General features: G+C 36.2%; 1 protein-coding gene and 1 long non-coding RNA gene across 7 annotated transcripts in view; one reads left to right on the forward strand and one right to left on the reverse strand.

Annotated features, from left to right (window-relative positions):
* Positions 1-25395, forward strand: part of LOC111075401 (disintegrin and metalloproteinase domain-containing protein 11) — a 264670-nt gene extending 239275 nt beyond the window's left edge. For 2 of the 6 annotated variants that reach the window (XM_022368685.2, XM_022368686.2), the window contains exons 22-24: positions 8691-9474; positions 10046-10076; positions 10395-10575. In XM_022368685.2, coding sequence (XP_022224377.1) covers positions 8691-9474; positions 10046-10076; positions 10395-10478 — 899 coding nt within the window. In that variant the 3' untranslated portion in view covers positions 10479-10575. Of the gene's footprint in view, positions 1-8690; positions 9475-10045; positions 10077-10394; positions 10746-17830; positions 18213-18266; positions 19488-24422; positions 24664-24736 lie in introns of those variants that run through there. The other 4 variants (XM_022368682.2, XM_022368684.2, XM_022368689.2 and 1 more) reach the window with 4 other exon arrangements.
* LOC121405261 lies at positions 17573-20128 on the reverse strand. Its single transcript, XR_005968436.1, has 3 exons — positions 18830-20128; positions 18417-18631; positions 17573-18355 (listed from the first exon to the last, which is right to left on the reverse strand). It is a non-coding gene; the product is annotated as an uncharacterized LOC121405261 (long non-coding RNA).
* Positions 25396-26311: the final 916 nt, after the last annotated feature.

Below are 26311 nucleotides of genomic sequence, written 5' to 3' on the forward strand. Positions count from 1 at the left end.
CAAGGGATATTGGGCTGGTCATGGGTGATCTGCTTCTTGCAGGATTTTTTGGCGCAGACGACAGAAAATTCCATAATGTCTTTTATTTTTTTAATTCGAGGAAAAAACGAGAACGAACGTGCGAGTCGCTTCTGGGGACGCGACTCTACTTATACCCGTACTCAGTCAGCATATACATTTTTGAGCATATGATTTTTTAGAATTTTAGAATTTAAAAACAAAATTGTACATTTTACATTTTTTTGCTACATCTGTTATCTACATCTACTCTACTCTACTCAACATCTACTCTTTTTTGAGTACGGGTATAAAAAGTTCAAAACAAATAGCAGTCAGACCAATGTGCAGAGCAGATGCTTAGAGCAATGCTTAAAGCGAAATCGGTAACAATAAGATAAGAGAGAAGAGTGGTTGCAGCAACAGCTTATAAGTGAGAGCGTTACTGCACAGAAAGTTACAAGAGCGAGAGAGAAAGAACAGTTATTGAGAGTTAGGTGATAAAGAGACACACAACTATCCGACGCACAAAATTAATCAAATAAGTTGTGTTTTTACACAATTATTAGGCATGCACCCGCGGTAAAGATTGATTTTCATTTTAGTTAGTAGGAGAGTTAATTTAAAGATAAAAAATGATAAAATCACCGGCTGTTTAAGCAAAATAAAAGAAAAATGCGGAGCGCAAAACATATCTTATATAAAAATTATAAAAAAAAATCAAAAATATATGTATAACAGGGTATAAGTAGGTTGGTACAATGGAATGAATTAAATATTATAATAATAAAAAAATTATAGAAAGAGGATATAATTAACGAATATCAAATCATTTTGGGGCATTAAGGAAATTATTTATTTCCAAACAAATGTCAAACCAAAGATTTAGTTTAAACCGCAATCAAAATTCCATTACAACTTTTTCTTTGTTGGCTAGTGCAAATGTAATGCATTAGAAGAATGCAAATAATTCGTTAAACAAACCCAAAACGAACAAGAAGGAACGTGTGAGTCGTTTCTGGGGACACGAATCTACTTATACCCGTACTCAGTCAATATATACATTTTTGAGCTTATGATTTTTTAGAATTTTAGAAAAAAAAAAAAAATTTTACATTTTTTTGCTACATCTGCATCTACATCTACATATACAATGTCTATTCTACATCTAACATGTAGATTCTACATGTACCATTTAGATTCTACATCTCCTCCGCTAGGGGTTGCTCGCGCACTGAACGAGGCAGAGTGTGCGAGCGAGAAAGAGAATGAGAATGAGTAGCCTGTCTATGGCTGTGGTGGCGGGGGAAGCAACTGAACATTTAATTTTTTCATTCTGGCTATAATTATGATCCGATATGATTCAGATTCGGCCATCTGGTAGATATGGGCAGTCTCTACGATACTGCGTTTTTGCTTTTCTGGTATTTTTAAAACTGTGCCTGCTACACATTTTCGTTCTTTGTGGGGGCGGTAAAGGGCGGGGCGAAATTTTGAAATACACTTGTAGCAGTCTGACATCACATGAGCCTGGAAATCAAATATGTTTGCCCTAGCTCCTATAGTCTTTGAGATCTAGGCGCTCAACAAGACGGATTGACGGACGGACTGACAGACATGGCTATATCGAATCGGCTATTGCTGCTGATCAAGAATATATATACTTTATGGGGTCGGAAACGTTTCCTTCTCTGCGTTACACACATCCACTTTTACCACAAATCTAATATACCCCTTAACTCTTTTTGAGTACGGGTATAAAAATGCCAAAACAGTCATTGCTTGGTTGGTCGGACACTTAAGTTATGTGAAAAAAAGAAGCGCTTACTCTGAAAAAATGCATTAAAAAAAAGGGAACCTTGTGAGTCGCATCAGTGACCACGACTTTACTTTTATACCCGTACTTTTCAGAATATTTGTGAGCTTCATCTGTCATATACATACATTTACAGTGTAGATTCTACATCTCCTCCGCTTGGGGGCGCACGCACACTGAACGATGTAGAGTGATCGAGCGAAAAAGAGAACGAGTAGCAGCTGCATCGCTGAGAGCGGTGTGGATAGCAACAGAAAATTATTTTCTTATTCTAGCTATAATAAAATTCCGATCTGATCCAGATTCGGCAATCTGGTCATTTTCCATTATACTGCGTTTTTCGTTTTCTCGTATCTTTGAAATTGTGAATTCCACAGATTCTCGTACTTTGTGGGGGCGGAAGAGTGCAGGGCGAAATGTTTACTAAATTCTACAAAGCGTTTAGGTTAACTTTATAAAGGCATTTATCAGCTTCTGAAAAAAGCTTTAAAAAATACCAGTTTCGTTTACATTTTTTTAAATCCTTTGTGTAGTTGCAGCATTAAGCACTATTAAAACAATTTGTTGTTAATTTTACTTTGTACCATTTGGTGCTGTTCGTTTAATTGAACTCTGAACCGTTGTTGGACTTGGACTGGGACCAAACCAGAGTGTCTTTCGATTCATTGTTGCCCCCAAAACTTTCACATTTTCGTGCTGTATGTACATACATATAGAAATCTGAAGATATCATTAGCAGGACACAACACTTTGGCCAGTTATTCGCACACAAACCACACCGCACCATAACTAATATTCCAAAAATGTCAGCAGTAAAAAGAAAATAGCATGAAACAATTTCAAATCCTAAATCCTTCAGAAAAAGTAGGTTTGTTTCCTTGAAGAAAAATCGTGTCAGGTAGTGTAACTGATTGATGACGATATTAATGCTATCGATATTTAATAAATGCAATAGCTTTCACTGCAGATTCCAAGTAAAGCATAGTTTCCAGCACCGCGGAATTTAAAAATTCCTGTCATAAGGCCAGCACCGCGGAAAATTTCGGCAAGGAATTTGCTAGTTATTCTATTCTAGCTAAAACAGGGTTGATGAATCAGCTGTGTTTTGTAAACAGAGGCAACTGTAAAATTCTGCTAAAATTAAAAAAGGAAAAAAATGCACTCTGATGATGAAGTGATTTTGTTGGTGGCGGCATATATTGTTGCAAAACAAAAAAGAATAATTTTCATCTCTCTTTTTGGTTTTGCGGACATTTTTTGCTTACATCTTGCATCATTTACTTCAGGATGAATTTTTTTACATTTTTTTTTCTACATCTGTTATCTACATCTACAATGTATATTTTACATCTAACATGTAGATTATAGATGTACCATTTATATTCTACATACCCTCCACTAGGGGTTGCTCGCACACTGAGCTCGGAGGAGTGTGCGAGCGAGAAAGAGAATCAGTAGCGTCAGCAGCGCTGGAGAAGGAGGGGGAACCAACAGAAAATTAATTTCTTCTTTCTGGCTATAATATTTATCCGATCTGATCTAGATTCCGCAATCTCGTGGATATGGTAATTTTCTACGATACTGCGTTTTAATATCTTTCGAATTGTGGATGCCACAGATTTTCGATCTTTGTGGTGGCGGAAGAAGGTTGGTAAATACACTTGTAACAGCTTGATACATACATGAGTCTGAAAAAAAATTTAGTAGGTCTTATAGTCTCTGGGAACTAGGCACTCAGCAAGTCGGACAGAAAGACATGGCTATATAGGCTTGGCCACTGATGCAGCGTTCCAGACTTAAAATTAGTATATTCCTCTGAAATGCTTGCCTTATTTGAAAATTGGGAAACTTGCCTCGTTAAATATGAAAATATTTAATTAAGTGCATATGCATATATGTTTATAGCAAGGGGCTAACCTAAAATTGACGTATTTATACCTTATGAATGAGTTTGTTAATTGTTAGCTAGTTAGAATTTGAAACAAAAAATATATTGAGCATCATCTCTGCAGCGTTCTCTAATGGCCGACTACGTAGGGCCGTTTAGTTAGCATTGGTTGGAATGGAAAATAACTAATATCTCCTAAAAGGCTCAATTGTGGTAATGATTTTTTCTTTTGTTTGTTTGCTGAACATCGCAACTATTTTTTCGTGCAGTCCAAATATGGCCTTTTTTTTATATCCCGCCTTTCCTTCTCTGCGTTGCACACATCCGCTTTTACCACAAATCTAATATACCCCTTAACTCTTTTTTGAGTACGGGTATAAAAAATGTTCTCCGAGCTTGAGTACTTTTTGAGAAATATGCATTAACCTTTGCCTTTTGAGCACTTATTTCTTCATTTTTTCAAAAACAGAAAAATGGTCCAACTTTGAACAACGATTAAAAATACTAAAAAAAATTTTTAAATTATAAAATTTTGGTTGTGTATAGCTTAATCAATTCCTAATTGAAGTGTAACAAAAGTTTTGCCAAATTCAACAACGCAACGAGTTTTTAGAAAACGAGCCAATGTGAGAAGTCTGTGTGCGCTTAGCTCATCGTAGTTCGTAACCAAGTCTTCACTCTTTGCACTCTTTATATGCAAAAACCAAATCCGTAAACGTTCGTTTTTAGCATAGTGTGAACTACACATCTATCTCATGTTCAGTTCCGTGCAAATTATAAAAATCATTGGCTGCAGAAATGTTTGCTTTTACGTGGATGAAATTTAAATTTTCCATGGGGTAAAGAGAAATTTAAAAAATGCTTTTTTTCTGCAAATCTTTGCTTCATTGAACATATAAGCAAATATATTGCTCTCTGGTAATATATAGGTACCGTTTTAAATTGAGGATTTTCTCTATTTGCTTGCTTGTTTATAATTCCCGGCGTAGTCATTTCAATCGCAACGCTTTTTGCCACTTCAGTGCATTCCAAAAATATTGCATTAAATGCCCACAGGCTTTATGATACTGGGCGTTATGACACGAACCCGATCCATGCATCTCAACTATGTACAACATGTTCTGCATATGCTCAGAGCCCTTAATAATGTCCATATGTTTTGATTGTAATATGTTTGTAACGGGCTCAAGCACAGCATAATATTATGAAATAATACAAAGGCATACTATAAAAACACTTTTGCAGGCAGAGCTTAATAATTGAAATGCTGCTTTTCTTGTGGAAGTATATCCTTCTTCGTTTAAAGTTTGTAAGGCAACAATTATTTCAAAAAAACATTTTTTAAAGCCTCCAATGTTAGCATATTTTTTAGACAAACGTGTTTCATGTAATAATGTAAAGTAGGGATATATTTCCTTCGAACAACTGACTGACGACCAAATTAAGCTATGACTTGCACAATGAAAAACGAGAAGGAGCGTGTGAGTCGCTCCTATGGACGCGACACTACTTTAATACCCGTACTCAGTCCGTATATAAATTTGTCATTAGCTTATCCCAAAGCAAGCGTATATAACTCCACGACTATCCCAAAAAAACTGTTGCCATCACTTTTCCAGCAAAATAACAGCTTTCGCTTATTTGGTGGCAGATAAACCTTCGCAATCCACAGTTTTTATTCGAATTTGTTTCTGGAATATAGTGGTCTATCTATGATTCATCTACAGTTATGAGTCGGCGCCAAAACTCTGATGTATAACGCGTAAACATCGCCAAAAGAAACTTGCAATCTTTCATTCGAACACGCTTTTGATCAAAAGTGAGCAAACGCGGCAGACAACGTGCCGAACGCTTTCTCATGTCCAATTCGTGGTTCAAACTATGGCGAACGTGGTCTTTAGACATCTTGGTGATCTCTCTTACTTTGAGTTGGCGATCGTCTAGAAAAATTGTGTGAATTTTGGTGATGTTTTCGTCAGTGGTCACAGTTTTTGAGTGTCTCGGAGGTGTCTGATGTTCCAAGCTCATACGTCCACCCATAAATTCTGCAGCCCAGATTTTACAGTTGCAAATAATAGTGAAAAGTTCCCATAGATAGCGTCCATCTCGGTTTTAATTTGGGTAGGCGTATATCCCTTCAAAAAAAGAATATATTTTGACCGCATGATTTTCAACTTTTTCCATTTTTACAAAAGCACTGATGCAAAAGCCACAGGTGATGGCTGAAATTTTGGCGGTTTGGTTAACGTAGGAGGTCGTCTTCATTGTGAGGCTGGAAACTTATCGGGCAGCCCTCGTATTCGATTTTTGATAAAAGTTGATGCGTGTAATGCAGAGAATAGGAAACGTTTCCGACCCTATAAAGTATATTTATTCTTGATCAGCCGAGTTGATAAAGCCATGTCCGTCTGTCCGTCCGTCTTGTGTGACGTCTAGTTCTCAGAGACAATAAAATCTAGAGCAACCAAATTTTGTTTCAAGACTTATGTGAAATCAGACTAAATCAAGTTTGTTTCAAAATTTAGCCCCGCCCCACAAAGGACGAAAATCTTAAATACTAAAAAACAGACAATCTAGCGGAATAAAAGTAAAATTTTGATATATAAAAATACAATACACTAGTTAGGCTACCGATAATTTTAAATATTTTATTGATATTCGCTCAGCTGTGATCATTTAAAGCATTTAAAACATATGTTTTTGCATGTAATTAACAAATTCCCCCCCTCTTTTTACACTCAACAGATTTGGCTTGTAAATTACAAAAACTTGATTGGTTTTTATATTTTTGCTGTGTGAGTCCCTTCTGGGGACCCGACTCTACTTATACCCGTACTCAGTCAGTATATACATTTTTAAGCTTATGATTTTATAGAATTTTAGAATTAAAAAAAAAAATGTTACATTTTTTTGCTACATCTGTTATCTACATCTACTATGTATATTCTACATCTAACGTGTAGATTGTACATGTTCGATTTATATTCTACATCTCTTCCGCTAGAGGGCGCTCGCGTACATAACGAGGCAGAGTGTGCGAGCGAGAAAGAGATGGTGGGTCTTTTGGCGGAGGAGGCGGAGGAAGTAACTGAAAATTAATTTCTTTAATATTGCTTTAATTATGATCCGATCTGATTCAGATTCGGCAATCTGGTAGATATGGTCATTCTCTACATACTGCCTTTTCAGTTTTATCAAATCTTTAAAATTGTGCCTGCCACAGATTGTCGTCCTTTGTTTGGGCGGAAGGGGGCGTGGCAAAATTTTGAAATACACTTGTAGCAGTCTGACATCACATGAGCCTGGAAACCAAATTTGGTTGCCCTAGCTCTTAAAGTCTTTGAGATCTAGGCGCTCAACAAGACGGATTGACGGACATGGTTCTATCGACTCGGCTATTGATGCTGATCAGGAATATATATACTTTATAGTTAAGACCGCAATACCAGGCCAGTTTTTACAACAGATCGTTTGAAAAATGTAGTCAAAACTCTGAATAATTGGGAACTGAGTCCTTAAATATACCCGTACTCGAAAAGAGCTATGGGGTATATTAGATATGTGGTAAAAGTGGATGTGTGTAACGCAGAGAAGGAAACGTTTCCGACTCTATAAATTATATATATTCTTGATCAGCTTCAATAGCCGAGTCTATGTCTGTCTGTCTTGACAGAGATCTCAGAGACTATAGGAGCTAGAGAAACCAAATTTGGTTTCCAGATTCATGTGATATCACACTGCTAAAATTGTATTTCATTTCTCGTCCCCTTTCGCAAACACAAAGGACGAAAATCTATGGCAGGCAAAATTTTAAAGATACAACAAAACTGAAAACGCGTCCAAAAAAGCGACTCACACGTTTCTTCTCGTTTTTTAAATATTTTTACTGTCATCAATAAATAAATGCAGCATATAAAAAATTAATTTATTTTAGTTTTTAATATACAAAATGAAAAAAAAAATTTTTGTCTAAAAATGTCTTAGTTTATAATCATCAAGCAAAAAAAATTTAAAAAATATAGCATTATTATTTTAGAAGTTATGACTTTTATTCCGCTAGATTGGCTGTTTTGCACAGTGTGTATCGTAGAGAATGACCATGTCCATCAGATTGCCGAATCTCGTTCAGATCGAATCATTATTATAGCCAGAATGAAGAAATTAATTTTCAGTTTCTATCCCACCCCTTTCAACTCTGCAGCCGCTACTCATTCTCTTTCTGGCTCACACACTCTGCCTTGCCTCGTTGAGTGTGCGAACTCTGCCGGAGAACGAGTTAGAACACGCCGCTGGTGTGAGAAGTGATGTAGATGTAGATGACACATGTATCAAAAATATGTAAACTGATAAAATATTTTAAAACTCTACATAAATCAGAAGATCACATATATTCTGACTGAGTACGGGTATAGAAGAGAGTCGCGGCCACAAAATCAGAGGACTCGTTCCCTCTAGTTTTCTGTTTTATTATCTTTTATAAGAAAGAGATTCTTGATTATAGTTTGTCCCGTGCAAATAAATGAAAAATAAATAAATACCGCTGAAGCGTCTGTTTTACCCAGTGTGAGACTGTGTGGGTATGGAACCATCTAGAATACTTATTGGTCATTAGGTGGAAAGAGATAGACAGAAAGCAGGAAAACATTGTTTAAGGTACCGAAGCCATAAAATTACATATATTCATATGTATGCATGTAGAAACTGAGTATTGGGGATTATAGTGCACACGTACCGCGACTCTACGTCGGTGTTTAACTTTTCACCATTACCATAAACCATACTACGAGTACTATTTATGTAGATTTATGTTATTTTGTTACAAATGAGCTTACGATTGAATAAATCAAATGATTTCTTTTGCGCTCTCATGTATGACTTATGTACTGCGCAGTCTCGTGTTTGTCTGTACAAAATTTATATATTCTTTTACATGTACATTGGATCTTAACACTCACTACGAACTCAATCGAATAATATTGGGCGCCACAGAGAAGGGTATTTTAAAGAAACACGGCTATGGGCTCGTACACGGAGAGCAACTTAAAGACAAATGGGGAGACGATAACCAGTCGGACAATCTTGAGCTGATTACCCAGGACGGGACGCTGGCATCAACGAGCGGTGGAGTGGCTGCCTCCGAAGTCGAACGTACGCTTAAGTCCCTCAACGGATACCATGAGGATATTTTGGAGGCTCTGCGAAATGCGGCCACGCATCGTGGTACAGGAACCGGTAACACACCCGTTGGCAGTGGGAGCCTCAGCGAAGAAATGTTGCGTAAAACATTACAAGATTGTAGCAGCGCACAGTTAGGATATTCCGCAGAACCATACAAGCGCACTAGTGGATCTAAGTCCAGTTCCAGGGAAAATGTTTGTGACAATACCGCTGTACACGCCATATTACTTGACGGCAGCGGATCTGGCCTTGGTGGCCTGGGTCTGGGATCGAGCTTAGGTGCTGGGGGTGGATCAGCTGTTATTGCTGGGGGTATGGGGCATGGCAGTGCGATGCTGCATCACCATCGCTCGCAACACCAATTGCATCAACCGCCCCCTTTATCATTACAACAACAGCAACCAGACGAGGATGACGCTCCCTCAACAGGACCCTTGCGTATACGTAACTTGGAGGATCTTATACGGCAGCTTGAGCATCACTCGTCGCGACACATGAGTCCCAGCGGCTCCGAGGATATACGCATGTCGGAAACAGATGGTGATCGCCACTATAGATTAGATAGTTCCGCCGCTTGTAGTGAGTCCTCACAAGGGTTAGTGCCAATTATGATTAAATATATTAGTTTACCAAGTCTAACAAATGATTAACGCATTATCTGCATAATTTTCAAGCATTTTTTTTATTTATATGTTTCACGTCACAAAATATTCAGACCCTGATAAGCTACATAGTAACTTGCATACACTATTTGATTCATTCCTCGATGTTTCTACATCTATCTGATCTGCTCTTGTACTTATGCTATAGAAATAGCCAATGAAATCATGCTCATCATTAATCACAATTATTGATACGATTCTGTTTGCCTAAATTCATAATCTGATATTGTTACTGTTACGTAAATTCAACCGTAGCGCAGGAGCTTGATTACCTAATGTAATTTATGGCTTTAGAACTGTCCTACATAGACACAAAGACCTTATATATGTTCGCACATACACATACACAATCGCATCAACACAAGCATAAAAGAATTCTCGATGTACGTGTAAACAGCAACCTGACCTTGTACCGTCAACAGCATAAAAGCTATTGCCGGTTGTGACTTCAGTATCAAAAATGCAACTCAAGCCAACGCAAATTTTTATTTGCATTTCTTGCAGGCTTCAGGCTGGAATACCTTGTGTGATAAAGGTTCGTTGCCCATACGTAGCACGTCTACACTGACTTCAAATCTCATCTTGTGGGCTGACAGTCTTGAGCCAGTGAATATTGACTAAACTTCCTTTAATTATTTACATTATCACTTTTACATTTTTACATAACCAAAACCAATGTGGTGTCGATGTTAACGTTATTTGTTAAAACTATAAACACAACTCACAGTTCTTAATCAATTTCGGCATCGACTCACTTTCAGTTTCGTTCTCTTCCATTTCAATTCTAGTTATCAGATTTGACACTAACGCATTCGATTATTTGCTTGCCTCTGTTTTATCCCTATCGCTACAGCTCCAATCAGCAACTAGCACAAACTCAGAAAACCGCTACAATTCATTCTTCGTACAGCAGTCGCTGTCGTCCCCGTTCCGATGAGGAGTCGCGATTTGCTTATGGCAGCCGCTACCGACAGCCGACACCAGCAGGTCGACATGCACCACATCAGTCACACTCACCGCATACATTTGGACATCACACGCATCATTCTCACGCTCACGGACATGCCACGCATGGTCCCCACTCTTCGCATCACTCATCGCATACTCATTTACAACAGGAAGATGATGGTATATATGAGACCGCAGACCAACGCAACGTTTCTGATGCTCGTCTTGATTCACAGGAGACACCAGACAGCGAAAGGTGAGTCAATGTCTCTGTGTGTCCATCCTCATACCCCTGTTTTTATTTTGTATTTCTCATTTCCCCATTTGCCTATATTAAATTTAAATTCTGTCCTCATTTATTCATCTTTGGTTCAATCAATATTTTTTTTTTTTATTTCCGATTTTTCAAGATCCTTAATCTTTATTCCCAATTTTTTACCTATATGACTAGAGTCCATGACGTGAGTCAGCCAAGGGAAAATGTTTTCTTAGCTATGTGTAAATTAATGATCCGAAAATCCGATTTAGCAATCAGTTAGATATGATCATTGTCTATGATTCTGCATTTTAAAGTTTGTCAAAAATATAATTTTTAAGTTATATGGAACACCGAAACCTTACCCCTGAACAAAAACATTTAAAATAGTAATTTTTGAATTCTTCAAAAATAAAAAATAAATCCATACCCATACAAAGAATCAATAACACTACCCGACACGATTTTTCCTCAAGGAACTAAACCAACTTTTTCTGAAAGATTTGGGGATTGGAAATTGTTTGATGATATTATTTTCGTATAACTTAAGTATCTTGCATCTGGCTCTAAAGCATTCTGAAAAGCTAATTGATGCAGCTAGAAATAAGACACAAGTACTTTGTGGTTTTAGCTTGCCGTTTGGGAAATATTAAGCTTTAAAATGCAAAGATTATGATTTTTCTGCGGTATTTTTTACGAAATTTTGACTTTAAAAACTCAGGAAAAGTCGAAAAATCCTGGATTCTCTATTTTTTTATGTATAAGTGCATAAATTAGGCGTCGTTTAACGCATTGCTTCCTAAAAGCTATGGAGAAACTTTGGAGCTAAAATTCATAACCCAAACCTAAAAAAAAAAAACGAGAAGGAACGTGTGAGCTGCTTCTGGGGACGCGACTCTACTTATACCTGTACTCAGTCAGTATATACATTTTGAAGCATATAATTTTTTAGAATTTTAAAATAAAAAAAAAAATTTACATATTACATTTTTTTGGCTACATATGTTATCTACATCTACTATGTACAGTTGTGTTCAATGAAATAGCAGTGCCGCACCTCATCACTTTCAAAACTCTTTTTGAGACACTTCCAGTTATCCAAATTGAACAAATGATACCTTTTTAAATAGACTGGACTGTTACCATTAGAAAACCGAAGAAATATCAATACATTTGAATTCCATTTTCTTGTTTTACATGACATAAGCCGAATACCCATGAAATTTGCTGTTCAATGAAATAGTAGTGTTTTTTATAGAATATTGAAAAAAATAACGAAACTCAAATAAAAACATATATTTCATGTTCTTCATGTTTCCTGAGCTTTAATATTTAGTTTTTAATCAATTTGGTTTTCATTTCGAACTTGCACCGGCCGAACATGGGTCATTAATCTCTTGCCAACGCTTCAATAGGATTTGAGCCAATAATCCATGAACCACTTGCTAAAACTTGGCTCTGGTTCACGGATTTGCAGTTGCAACAATGTATTTGGTATTCCAGCATAAGATTTCGATGAGATTTATATCCAGTTGGACAGTTGGCCATGGCAAAACGTCGATCTTTTCCGATAAAAATCAATTCCTAGCGAGCTTTTCTGGGTATTTTAAGTCATTATCCGGTTAAAATATCCTTTTAACATGAATTTTTCAACTGTAATATGAATGTAATGTATTCTAAAGTATGCCTAAATACACAGTTTCGCTCAAAACCATAATATACTCAAACGCCAGGCTAGAAAGTACTGGCCCCATAGGGCTCAGCCTAGCATGCCCAATGCTATATTTTTCATGATTTTAGGTGGTAATCGGATTTATGTTTGTGGATGCCAAACATAATCTTTTGAGTTTATCTTACCATATAATACAACTCTACTATCATCAGTTAAAAGCATTTTTGTCACTGTGAACACAGGCCAGACCACATGCGTTTTTCCAAACTGAAGTCACCTATGTACTATGTATCCAAACGCGGAGCTTTCTGGGACTTCTTGCATTCAAATAATGTATAAAAGACCGTCTAAGAACTGTCACATCATTGACAGAGCGATTTAAAGTTGTTTTCATAATTTTTGAGGATATTAAAGGCCTGGTCTTGCCTTCGACCATCGCCGACCATCCTCTAAAAAATAAGTTTTTCGCATACAAAATCGATTTCCAGTCTACTTCTTTTAGTTAATTGGGTTAAATACAATAGTGAGAGTGCCTACAACTTAGTTTTCAATCCCATTATGCCTCCTGCCTTAAGTTTTTAGTCTAACTCTTAGGTCTCCTCTTCTGGACCGAGCAATGATTTCTTCAACGCCTCAAAATCAAAAGTACCGCTATGTCCAAAACTTTCTTTCATCAAATTATTCAATAACCAAATTGAGCTTACGGGTGGTGACTTATTTAAATTAATTTACTTTGTTTTTTCATTTTTAAAAATTAATTTAACCCAGCACTACTATTTCATTGAACAGTAGATATCATGGGTAGTTGTCTAAAGTCATAAATAACAAGAAGATAGAATGAAAATGTAATGGGGTTTCTTCAAGTTTCTAATGCTTACATTCCAGGCTTTCCGTAAAGGTATCACTTTTTAATTTGAAAGACTAGAAATATCTCAAAAAGGGTTTTGAAAGTAATGAGGTGCGGCACTACTATTTCATTGAACACAACTGTATATTATACATCTAACATGTAGATTATAGATGTACCATTTATATTCTGCATCTCCTCCGCTAGGGGTTGCTCGCGCACTGAACGCGGCAGAGTGTGCGAGCGAGAGAGAGATAATGTAGCGGATCTCGCTGAAGTAGGCGGGGCAACCAACAGAAAATTAATTTCTTCATTCTGGGTATAATTATGATTCTCTACGATACGGCGTCTTTAGTTTTATCGTATCTTTAAAATTGGGCCTGCCACAGATTTTCGTCCTTTGTTGGGGCGGAAGGGCGAAATTTTGAAATACACTTGTAGCAGTGTGATATCACATGAGTCTGGAAACCAAATTTGGTTTCTCTAGCTCTTATAGTCTCTGAGATCTAGGCGCTTATCAAGACGGACAGGCGAACATGGCTATATCGACTCGGCTATTGATGCTGATCAAGAATATATATACTTTATGGGGTCGGAAACGTTTCCTTCTCTGCATTTTACCACAAATACAATATACCCTAGGGCGGCGCTTATTTTCGAAATTCCTGAATTTCAAAGGTCTCAGGTCTTAAAATGTTCCTTTTGTTATGAAACAATAAAATAAAAAGTTTAAGCCCGATTGGAATACGTTTAGAGGTGCAGACTTGAGGTCAAAGTTTAAAAAAATACGATATTTTGACAATGTTTGTATGAAAGCTATACCTTATATCGCTCTGATCGGACTGATTTTTTTTATGATTTAAAATATGAGAATATAACTCTTCTCCAAAAATTTAAACTCAATTGGTTAATATTTAGTTTTTTAATTTTTTCTTCCGCTGGGTCGTTACAAAAGCGTTGCAAACATTTGATACTAAAAATCATTTTTTTTAAGTATATGACCATGAAATAATAAACTTAGTATAGACTTTCGTTTTAATATGATTTAGCAACAAAAAGAAATGAAAATTAAAGGAATAGGATAACATTTGCCAAAACCACCGGCTAGAGAAGTCACAAATGCATGATATAGCGGCTGTTTTTTGTCGCTAGGTGTACAAATTTCGTGCTTTAATTATTTTTTGTGGGCTTAAATATTAACCAATTGAGTTGAAATTGTTGGAGAAGAGTTGTATTCTTATATTTTAAATTATATAAAAAAATTAGTCCGATCAGAGCGATATAAGGTTAGCTTCCATACAAACATTGTCAAAATATCGTATTTTTTTAACTTTGACCTCAAGTCTGCACCTCTAAACGTATTCCAATCGGGCTTAAACTTTTTATTTTATTGTTTCATAACAAAAGGAACATTTTAAGACCCTGAGACCTTTGAAAATCAGAAATTTCGAAAATAAGCGCCGCCCTAATATACCCCTTAACTCTTTTTTGAGTGCGGGCATAAAAAAAGGTTGCGAGCCCAACTGGCAATTGGGCACAAAGGAACTCGATCAGGTACCAAATGTACAACCCTTTTTCGTTTGCTTTTTTCCCAATTGGTAGTTGGGCCCGCAACCTTCAAAAAGGTATTTTGTTCGTTTTTTTTTTTTCATTTTTTAGGTTTGGTTAACGAATTTTAGCTCCAAAGTTTCTCCATAGATTTGCAACCAGACGTAAGATACTAGAGTTATGTGAAAAAAGAAGCGCTACCTCTGAAAAAAACTTTAAAAACAATACCATTTTTCAAAAATTTAAAAAAAAAGTTCTGCCATAGAAAAAAAACCATAATTCTTAAAAAAAAATTAAAGTTGTATATGTATCAGAAAAAGTCGGTTTGGATCCTTGAGGATCCTCCGATTTGTCGAGTAGTCTTATTATAGCCAGAATAAAGAAAATAATTTTCAGTGAGCTCTCGCTCACTTACACTATGCCTCGTGCAGAGTGCGACCTTGTGTGCAGTAGATGTAGAATCTACAATGTAGGTGTAGATGACAGATGTACCAAAAAAATTCAAACTGATAAAATATTTAAAAATTCTATACAAAACATAAGCTAACATACATGTATGTTTTCTGACTGATATAAAAGTAGAGTTGCGGACAACCTCTTTTTTTGTTCTAATTGCTAATAAGCAATTAAATATACACAATTTTTTTCAAATTTATAGTTTAATGTGTAGGCGTTCCTACCACGAAACGAAAATTTAGATTTGAAAAAAAAGTTCTTCGGTTTTTTTAAATAATATTGAAACCTAGAAACTTGTTTATATTATTAATAAGGTACTTGTATTTTTATTTACTGAGAATAAAGTAACGATTGGTGATAGTCGGGAGGTTCAGCTAAGGTTAATATTTGTATTTAACTTGTTTTCAAAAACATATGCAGATTTTTTGCTGACAATAATTACACTATCCTACACGATTTTTCTTCAATAAGCCGAGCCGACGTTATTGAGGCTTTGAAACTGTTTGATGTAAGTTTTTGTCTAAGCCAGAACTTTTTTTAAAGAATTAAAAAAATATGGTATTTTTGTTAATGCTTTTAATAGAGGTAGCGCTTCTCTATTTCGCATAACTTAAGTATCTTACATCTAGCTGTTATTAACTATTTCTGAAAAGCTGATGAACGCATCTATAAATGAGACCAGCACTTTTTTTAGCTTCAGCTTACCTTCGGGAAATATTAAGCTTTCAAATGCAAAATTGTTCATTTTAGTGCGATTTTTTTTTTTTAATTTCGACTTTAAAAACTCAGGAAAAATGGGGGGAAAATATATCCAATGTCCTTTTATTGTTTGTGTATAGGTGTATTATTGGGTGTATTAGGCGTCGTAATATGTATTGTTCATGCAAATTACACTACTCGACAAAATCGAACTTTTTTTTTCCTCAAGGATCCAAACCGACTTTTTCTGATAGATATGGGGATTTAAAATTTTTTAAAGAATTATGGTTTTTTTTCTATGGCAGAACTTTTTTTTGAAGAATTTTTGAAGTCTGGTATTTTTTTTTATGCTTTTTTCAGAGGTAGCGCTGTTTTTTCACATAGCTCTAGTATCTTACGTCTGGTTGTAAAGAACTTTGCTATTTTGAAAAGATAATAAAAACAGCTAGAAGTTAAGCCCAAACACTTTGTGATTACAGCTTACCGTCTAGGAAATATAAAGCATTGAAATGCAAAAATTATGATTTTTGTGCGGTATTTTTTACGAAATTTTGACTTTAAAAACTCAGGAAAAGTCGAAAAAAAATTATATCTTGTATCCTCTATTTTTTTGTATATAGGTACGTTAATTTGGCGTCGTTTAAGGTATCGCTCATTAAAATCTATGGAGAGACTGTGGAGCTAAAATTCGTTAACCAAACCTAAAAAATGAACAAATAGACAAATAATACTTTTTTGAAGGTTGCGGGCCGAACTTCCAATTGGGAACAAAGCAAACGAACAAGGGTTGTACATTTGGTACCTGATCGCGTTTCTTTGTTCCCAATGGGCAGTTGGGCTCGCAACCTTCAAAAAGGTATTTTTTGTTCATTTTTTCCATTTTTTAGGTTTAGTTAGCTCCAAAGTCTCTCCATAGATTTTAATGAGCGATACCTTAAACGACGCCAAATTAACGCACCTATACACAAAAAAATAGAGGACACAAGATATAATTTTTTTTCGACTTTTCCTGAGTTTTTAAAGTCAAAATTTCGTAAAAAATACCGCACAAAAATCATAATTTTTGCATTTCAATGCTTTATATTTCCTAGACGGTAAGCTGTAATCACAAAGTGTTTGGGCTTAACTTCTAGCTGTTTTTATTATCTTTTCAAAATAGCAAAGTTCTTTACAACCAGACGTAAGATACTAGAGCTATGTGAAAAAAACAAGCGCTACCTCTGAAAAAAGCATAAAAAAAAAATACCAGTTTTCAAAAATTCTTTAAAAAAAAGTTCTGCCATAGAAAAAAAAAATATATCATCAAACCATTTCTAAGCCCCAAATCTTTAAGAAAAAGTTCGTTTTGTTCCTTGAGGAAAAATCGTGTTGACTAGTGTTATTGAAAAAACAGCTTAGCCCTCCTTAAATCACATTTTACAGTTTGAAACGTTGCTGGCCCAAAATTTTGGGCAAAGTCATTAAAACCAGATAATATACTACAGTTATGTAAAAAAAATCGCTACCTCTGAAAAAAGCATAATAAATATTAGGTTTAAAAGTTCTTTAAAAAAAATGCCGTACAAAAAATCATATCTCTTAAAAAAAAAAATTCTTTGGCTTGGACACTATTTTATGTACATGTGTACATATATACATACATATGTACATACATATTTACATACAAATATTTACATCTTTTTCGAACCTTCTTATAGAGACAAGTATAATTTATATACCAAGAAAACTAATTTTCGCAGTTTAAGCCGGAATCTTTTTCCAATCTTACCCTCAACCTAAACCAATCCTAGTCCATTTTTCCCGCTAGCGCCCCCTGCGTTCTTACCATGTACCGTTGTTCCTGTTACGATTATTATTTTCTAGTGATGACTTTATTCAAGCTCAACAACAGTTAGCCCGGTGGGCGAGTGAAGATGTGGTATCCGTCGTGGTATTGGACCAGCCGCAGTCCGCAACAATGTCGGATTCCCAACCATACAACGGCGTAGGACCAATGTCAGGGGCTACAACGAGCAACGTTATCCACCATCAGCATCTGCATCAGCACCACGGCGATCCTCAATCCTCTTCAGCGGCAACGGCGGCGGCAGCCAGCAACAACTGTATAATGGGTTTGCCAGTCGTCCAAAATGGTACAAGTGTAAGTCAGAGGGACTTCTATCCCTCACCACCCTCAACGGAGACGGAAAGCAGTGGAAGTGCTATCCAGCTTCGTACTCGACGCATATTACAGTCGGCCGACACGGTAGGAACAAGTCAACAACAGCTACAGCTTCATCAACTACCGTTATATCAGCAGCACCATCATCAGCAGCAGCTTCAACATCAATCAGGCGATACCAGCAGCAGCAACAACAGTCAATCCGGACAAGTCATCGAGAATGGTTGCTACCCGGAATATAAACATTGATAGTGCAAAATCATTTACTTTAAAATGTAACCGACATACATTGACATTCGCATTCGTACAGATATCCGCAATCAGCCGCGCCGACTCACGCATGCATAGAGGCTCAGCCACAGCATCGCTTTTTTTTATTATGTGAGATAAGAAGATCTTGACCGGCATTTCTAATCGCATACACGTATGCTTCACTTGAAATACACAAGTGCATAAGCGTATTCTGACGTCTTATGTAACATAACAGAAATATAACTGCAATGCTAATAAACAAGTTAACCAAATGAGAAAAAAAACAAACAAGCAGAAAAGGTCAAAATCAAATTAATAAAGAATATTACGATTTATGAGCGAAAACTTACTACACAAAGGATTACACACATGCATACATAAATACATACCATTGAATATTTACATAACCATACATTCGTTCATTTTAACGTTAATCTAATCTTATTCACCTTCGCAAAAAAAAAGGATTTTGTATACCTCAGGCCCAAATAATGCCAGCGTCTGAGTAGGAAAAAAATTGAGCAGGCTGCTGTAAATAAAAAAAATGTTTAAATGTGCTAGATAGTTAATTATACGACTCTTTGCCAGACGAGTCTAGAACTTGAAAATTCGACAGGAAAGTAAAATGCACTCGTGCACCGAGCCGAACATGCGCTTGATGGTGCCTCTCTATTAGGGCCCTCTTAAACCGACTGATAGAAACATTTTGGGCAAATACTGTCAGTTCTCGTTAAAAAATCTCAAAAAAAAAACCAATATAATAAAGAACAACAAACACAAAAATAAAGATCTCTAACTAGAAATTTTAATTACTTTTATATGGTAAGCATCTTAGATTCGTAGGTGTAATGATTATTCAAAATTAAACCATGACCGTTAAATGTTAATTTTAGGGATACGGAACATTAGTTTTACATAGTATATGTCATTTATATAAATAAACGTGAAAAGTACCATTAATAAACTTAAATAAATAAGTGCTTTGTAAATCGTATCAATTTTATCTTGTATAAATGGTGTTACGCGAGGATATGGAGAGATATATCCAATTAAATATTTTTTATCAAAAATATTCGTACATACATACATTTGTATTTATTTACAAAGGTATGTTTAAATCCCTTAATTCTCAAGCAACTAGACAGAAAAAATTGCCAAATCCAATTCGAATTCTTATGTCTTACTCAGGCAAATAAATTAAATTTATTACAAACATGTCAAACATGGTATTCCACAAAATTGTGAAACTTGCACCGCGATATGTACATATTCTTAGGAGGTGGTACATTCAGTCGTTCAAAATATATGTACATATGTATCTTCTTCGACAAAGTGATAGCGGGACTGGTCATTTTTTAATAACTCGAGACATTACATAGATTTTCTGCGTTTGGGCAATGCAATGTTCTTGCCACAAATAAAATAACATAGACTCGTTTTATTATTTCGCATATAACAAGCAATTTTTAATCCTTTTTCATCTAGAAACAAAATGAATAAGTAATAATCCAACTGATTAATAGCAAGGTTCCAACAGGACACATTCGTCCAATTAAGTCAATCAGCAGGTTCCGGCTTTCACTTTCACTTTGCGTTTTACTTTTCAGCCAATAGCCTTTTCACACTGGGGACCATCCACCATCCATGTCTGGGATGGTCCGTAAGGTATTGCCATTCCGAAAATTTCCTAGTTATTCCACCATCCATCTGGGATGTTCCTAATTCTCACGTTTCAGTGCGGTATTTTTTCGATAATTGTCAAATGCAACCATATTTCACAACAAAAAATCGGAGATCACTACGAAAATGTAAACAATGACAGACAGGAAAATATAAAAATAAAACAAAATAACCCCATCAGATCTCACAAAGCACGCAAAATATAAAAAAATATCAAATATCAGCTGCAGGTGGTTTTATTTCGATGTGACATCCATCTAACATAAAAATTAAGTGATGAAATTAATTTACATATATGTATATACATATATTATGGATGATTTTATTGCATTATTACCAATTGCACCAGGCACTGAGGAAACCCAATTTCTTCAAATGCTTGGACACACTCGTCAATTTTCTCTGAAGTGAGATAGTTTTTGGACCTGTATTCCTCTGAGAATTCGTTGATGAATGCTCTGCAAAACTCATGCAGGATATTGCAGACGCTGTTGGCTGACACTCCGAAAAACACTCTTTTCAGAAGAAGATCCCAAAGTATATAAAGATATGGCGATACGCTTCTTCAGAGGAATTGCAGCTCGGCAGTTTGTGTCCTTCTTCCGTAGCACTTCCAAGCGAGTAACCAACAGAGAAAAGCAGGATCTCTCCATCCTAAAACTTTCCTTAAAAAACGCCTCGTTGTTTTCGGGTACATCTTTCTCCCAAAATGTCCCAAACCATTTCTCAGAAAACATAGAATATGTATTTGTATTTAAAACATTGATTGGATTTAGTAGAAGCAGTCACAAATGACCACGCTTCAGTGTTTTCAAAACATCTATTCCAATAAATTCTTGTCAATTTTGGCCTCATTATCATACTCCATGTCCAGCAACATGATTAGATTGTGCAAGAATATATTTTGGTGCTGAATCACATTCACAACCATTGCAATATTATTAATACTCATTAAAATTAGTGTAAATCGGTGTTTCACATCTTTCGAAAATTCCCACCATTCCCCCGGGATGGGCTCAGTGTGCAGAGAGCATAACAGTATAGGGAGTAAATAAATCGACTTTTGTGGATTCCAGAGCGCCTTGAAATGAAAATTATTACTCTTGTACTCTCTGCACACTGAGTCCATCCTGGGGGAACGGTGCGAATTTTTGAACGATGTGAAACACCGATTCACATTGACACCATCCACCATCCACCATCCATGAGAAACAGCTGTTGCTCACAATTGCGAAGGTGAAAATTTGTTTACTTTAATTAAAATGAATATAAATAACATTTCAATGGTCGTAAATGTGATTCAGCAGCAAAACATATTCTTGCACAAGCTAATCATGTTGTTAGACATGGACGATGAAGATGAGGATAACTTTGACGAGGAGGAGATAATAGAATGGATATCTGTTTTGAAAACACTGAAGCCCGGAAGGTTGTGGTCATTTGTGAGTGCTTCTAATAAATGCAACCAATGTTTAAAGTACAAATATATATGTTATGTTTTTCAGAAGCGTTTTTTAATGAAAGTTTTCTATAGCCATAGCATTGTATACTTTGGGCTCTTTTTCTGAGCACAGAATAGTCGGAAGGCTGTCAGCCAAAAGCGGGTGCAATATCCTGCATGAGTTTTGCAGAGCATTCATAAATGAGAGGATCCCAGAGGATAGTGAACAAACCGAGTTTTGTTCCGGAGACAATTCTGACATATCAGATTATTTGTTGTTTTTTTTTTAACCATTTTCCTGCCTGTCATTGTTTACATATTCGTAGTGAATTCCGATTTTTTGTTGTGATACCGCACAGAAACGTGCGAATTAGGAACATCCCAGATGGATGGGAACTTTTCGGAACGGCAAAACCTTACGGACCATCCCAGAAATGGATGGTGGATGGTCCCCAGTGTGAAAAGGCTATTAAGCGCAAAATTTGTTGCCGTTTTGAAAACGGAAAAGCCTTGCGTTTTACGAGTGCGGGAGCGCCTGACTTTTTGTTTTGAAATTAAATCACATTTTTTATGTGAAAGTGAAAACCGGAGCCTGGCTAAATGATTTGATTTAATCTGCTGCGTAATAATAATAATCTTCAACTTCTAAAGGAATCTAGCAGAAATCTCCATTATTTTGAGAGCGGAACAGTGAAACAAAGCAATCGCGAATTCGTACATATTTGACGATTATTGTGTCAGCTAACATTACTTAGTTTACGAATTAATTTCCTTTAAATCTTTTTTTTTTTTGTTTGAAATATTTACATATTTAAGAAATAATATAAAATGAAAAATTATAAGAAATATTGAAACTATGTGAGGATAACAACTCGCGACGATTGCATTTATTTTGGGATTAGCGCAAATTCTTTAGCGCCCAATAAGTATTTGCATGAGTTAATCACCAATACTAGAAAAAATCCATATAAGCGCAAAAGAGAAAATAAGAGAATATAATGCACTTTTAAGAAATATAAAATCAAAGTGCTCTTCATCCTTAAAATCCAATATACGACCAAGGATCGCTATGATGAGTCGTTGAATTACTTATTTTCCAGGTCAAGTCAACTGTTACATGCCATTACTGAGTTCAGGATGTAAAACTACAAAGTATAAATATATTTAAAATTAAACTGCATCGATTTTTCTTGCTATTTTTTTGACTCTGGACATAAAACAAAATTTTTTATGGAATTTACACATAAATCCAGCATGGTACTCGGAGATTGGTTCGTTGTCTTTTTTTTTACTTCCATTGCATCTCAACAATAGCTGGTACATATGTACATATTTATTTGCGAATAAATAAAGTCCAGCATGATTTTTTCCATAATATTTAGATCGATTCTGTAATTTTTACTATGTACTTTTATTTTAATGATTTGCGATTACAAGAACAAACATTTTTTTGCAGTTTTACTGAATTTTTGTATACATTTGAAGAGGGAATAGTATTTTTTGTAGAATCTGCGCTCTAAAAAACGTTCGCCCAAAACGGACTTATCGAAGCATAATAAATCTTGGACAAACGAATACCAACGTGTAAGCTCTGTAAGCAATAAAAAAAAGAGACAATACTGAGCTCGAGCTCAAACAACAAAACGAAAGTCAACTCTCGTCACTCAGATGCAACTCTTACTTCGCTATACGCGCACCTGAGGTAACAGCAACAACAACAACTGCGAGTGAGCGCGGAGAGAGCACGCTCTCCCTACCATGCAATATTCTTCCCCAGCAGCACATTGCAAAGTGAGTCGTAAAGCGCCTAGTGCCCGTCCCCCTACGACTACGGTCTTGCTAATAGCATCAACGACCAATGCCCTCGCTTACAACTGTTTCTTCGACTTCAACAACGACAGCCTGGGCTCGATCGCTTTCAAATGATTGGAAAATTATGCCCACAAGCAACTAAGAAATTTGTAGCACGCAAAATAACAAAAACATCTAAAAAAAGTTTGATAAATAAGGCGTTGAAAAACAATAGATTCGCGATTCGCAAAAGAGGATGATGATAATTTTCAAACGACAACCCCATATATTTATGTTCGACAGGTAAAATGTACAGAATCGGCTAAAAAACCAACTGATAAAATAGGCGAACAAAAATTTTATGTCACGTCCATAAAAAGGAGTAACATAAATTAAACAAAAATGCAAGTCACTGACTACACAAGTCAACATGACATTTACGCTGTGGCCCAAAATGACTTTTTCTTATCGATTTCGGGGTTTACAAATTTTAAACGAATTATTGTTTTTTTTTTTTAATTTTTAAAAGCCGGTATTTTTAATGTTTTTTTTTCATAGGTAGTGCTTCTATTTTTCACATAACTTAAGTATCTTATATCAGGGTACATAGAATATTGCAGTTCTGAAAAGCTGACTAATGCAGCTAAAAAACCGACCCAGACATTTTGTAGCTTCAGCTTAACGCCTGGAAGATATTAAGCTTTCAAATTCAAATTTCATAATTTTTTTGCGGTATGTTTTGCGGCTGCAACTTTGCCGTTTATCCATCGATTATCCAAACGATACCTTAAACGACGCCTAATTAAAGCTTCTATCCACCACCAAAAATGTTGGCCAAGAATTATTTTTTTTCGACTTTTCCTGAGTTTTTTTTCGGGAAAAAATACCCCACAAAATTATGGCAATTGGCTATGAGCAGAATAAATGTAAATAAAATTACCCAACCAATGTTCCAGGTAGAACTGACACTGACAGTATGCCTATAAGTAAAAATGAAGTTCACCCAGCCTACAAGCTTATATTTCTACTGCACCGTTAAAGAACCGCACAAACGAAATGGACCCATACAAGTCGTCAAGAATTTGGTCACACGAAAACTTATTGCACTCTCCCCTCATTTTCCTTGCCAGCGGGGATATACATCTCACACTAAAGGAGACTAATCTGCCAACAAATATATCAATTGTGGGAGAAACCACACTGCCAACTTGATAGATTTTCCTGTCTATAAAGAGTTAAAAAATCGCCAAATCCAACAAAAAACTGCAGTTTGATCAACCCAATGGTAAGGCTCAAATTATCTACAGGCATCATAAATTCATATCGAAACTCAAAACGGGTACTTAAACCTAGCCGCCCACCACGTAATAGGTGAGTGTTTTATAGGAGCTGGTGACTACAATGCCAAGCACACCCATTTGCCAACCCGAATCTTCTCTATCAGAGACTGACAAAAGGAACGTGCCATGGGGTCTTTCTTCATGGCGAGCTGTTGAAGCAGCGGAAGGAGCATGAGTACCTATAACGCTGGACGCCCGCCTCATATTTGCCAGCCACACAAGGATGGTTAGAAGCGCCTTGGAAAGCAAGGCTAGAAAACTCTACTGGCTTCTTAAACCTAACACCAAGCTCAGCCTGGCGAACAAGATCCGCATATATAAGGTAATCCTGCCGCCTTCAGAGATCCTTGACAGGATGAGGGTGTTTCAGAGAAAGACCCTCCGAAAGATCTCTGGTGCTGAATGGTATGTCCGTAATAGAGACATCGCCAAAGACCTTGGAGTTCCCTCAGTCGGTGACATTATTAACGAGCAAGCCACAAGATAGAAGCCTCGCTAGAAGATTGGTAAGGAGCAGAACCAGGCGAAAGTTAAACCACATAGATCCGTACGACTTGGCCACCAGGAACATATTATTTCCTGTTGCACAATCTCCGTTTTCGTCCGTTTGTCCCGCATTTAACTTTAAATAGTAAATAGAAATTGTCCCTGAGGCTTGACAAAAGTTGCTAATCAACAGTAACAGTACGCTAACTAATTTTACTTTATTGTCTGTGATAATTGTTGAAAATAAACGTACATAATAAAACTAAAAAAAAAAAAACCAAACCTGACGACAAGTATGCAAATCTTAATCTAATAGATTTATTTAATTAACTAAGTATTGCTGGGTGAGAGGGTCTTTTCGCCGGAGTCGTGTATGGCTAGTGTGCCAAGTTAAAGAGTGTGCAAGTCTATTAGGATGGGCCTGAAGCTTGACCTGATGCTTTGCTTTCACCTTTCATCTTTAACTTCAATTGGATGATATTCAGAGATATATTTTGCATTTTACAGCGAAACTTCTTTGCTGTAGGTATGACTCCAATATTCCATGGATGTTCTGTGAAAGTAATGTTTTGATTTTGTGGATCAAGCCATCTAGCCAAATGCGGCCGAAAGCCAGTGTGACATCCAGAACGAGAAGGAACGTGTGAGTCGCTTCTGGGGACGCGACTCTACTTATACCCGTACTCAGTCAGTATATACATTTTTGAGCTTATGATTTTTTTGAATTTAAAAATTACAAAAAAATTTTACATTTTACATTTTTTTTGCTACATCTGTTATCTACATCTACAATGTATATTCCACATCTAACATGTAGATTGTACATGTACCATTTATATTCAACATCTCTTCCGCTAGAGGGCGCTCGCGTACATAACGAGGCAGAGTGTGCGAGCGAGAAAGAGAATCAGTAGCGTCAGCAGCGCTGGAGAAGGAGAGGGAAGCAACATAAAAATTAATTTCTTCATTCTGGCTATAATTATGATCCGATCTGATTCAGATTCGGCAATCTGGTAGATATGGGCATTCTCTACGATACTGCGTTTTTAGTTCTATCGTATCTTTAAAAATGTGCCTGCCACAGATTTTCGTTCTTTGTGTGGGCGGAAGGGGGCGGGGCGAAATTTTGAAATACACTTGTAGCAGTGTGATATCACATGAGTCTGGAAACCAAATTTGGTTTCTCTAGCTCT

The sequence above is a fragment of the Drosophila obscura genome, unplaced genomic scaffold (assembly GCF_018151105.1).
Source record: "Drosophila obscura isolate BZ-5 IFL unplaced genomic scaffold, ASM1815110v1 contig_87, whole genome shotgun sequence".
Lineage (NCBI taxonomy): Eukaryota > Metazoa > Arthropoda > Insecta > Diptera > Drosophilidae > Drosophila > Drosophila obscura.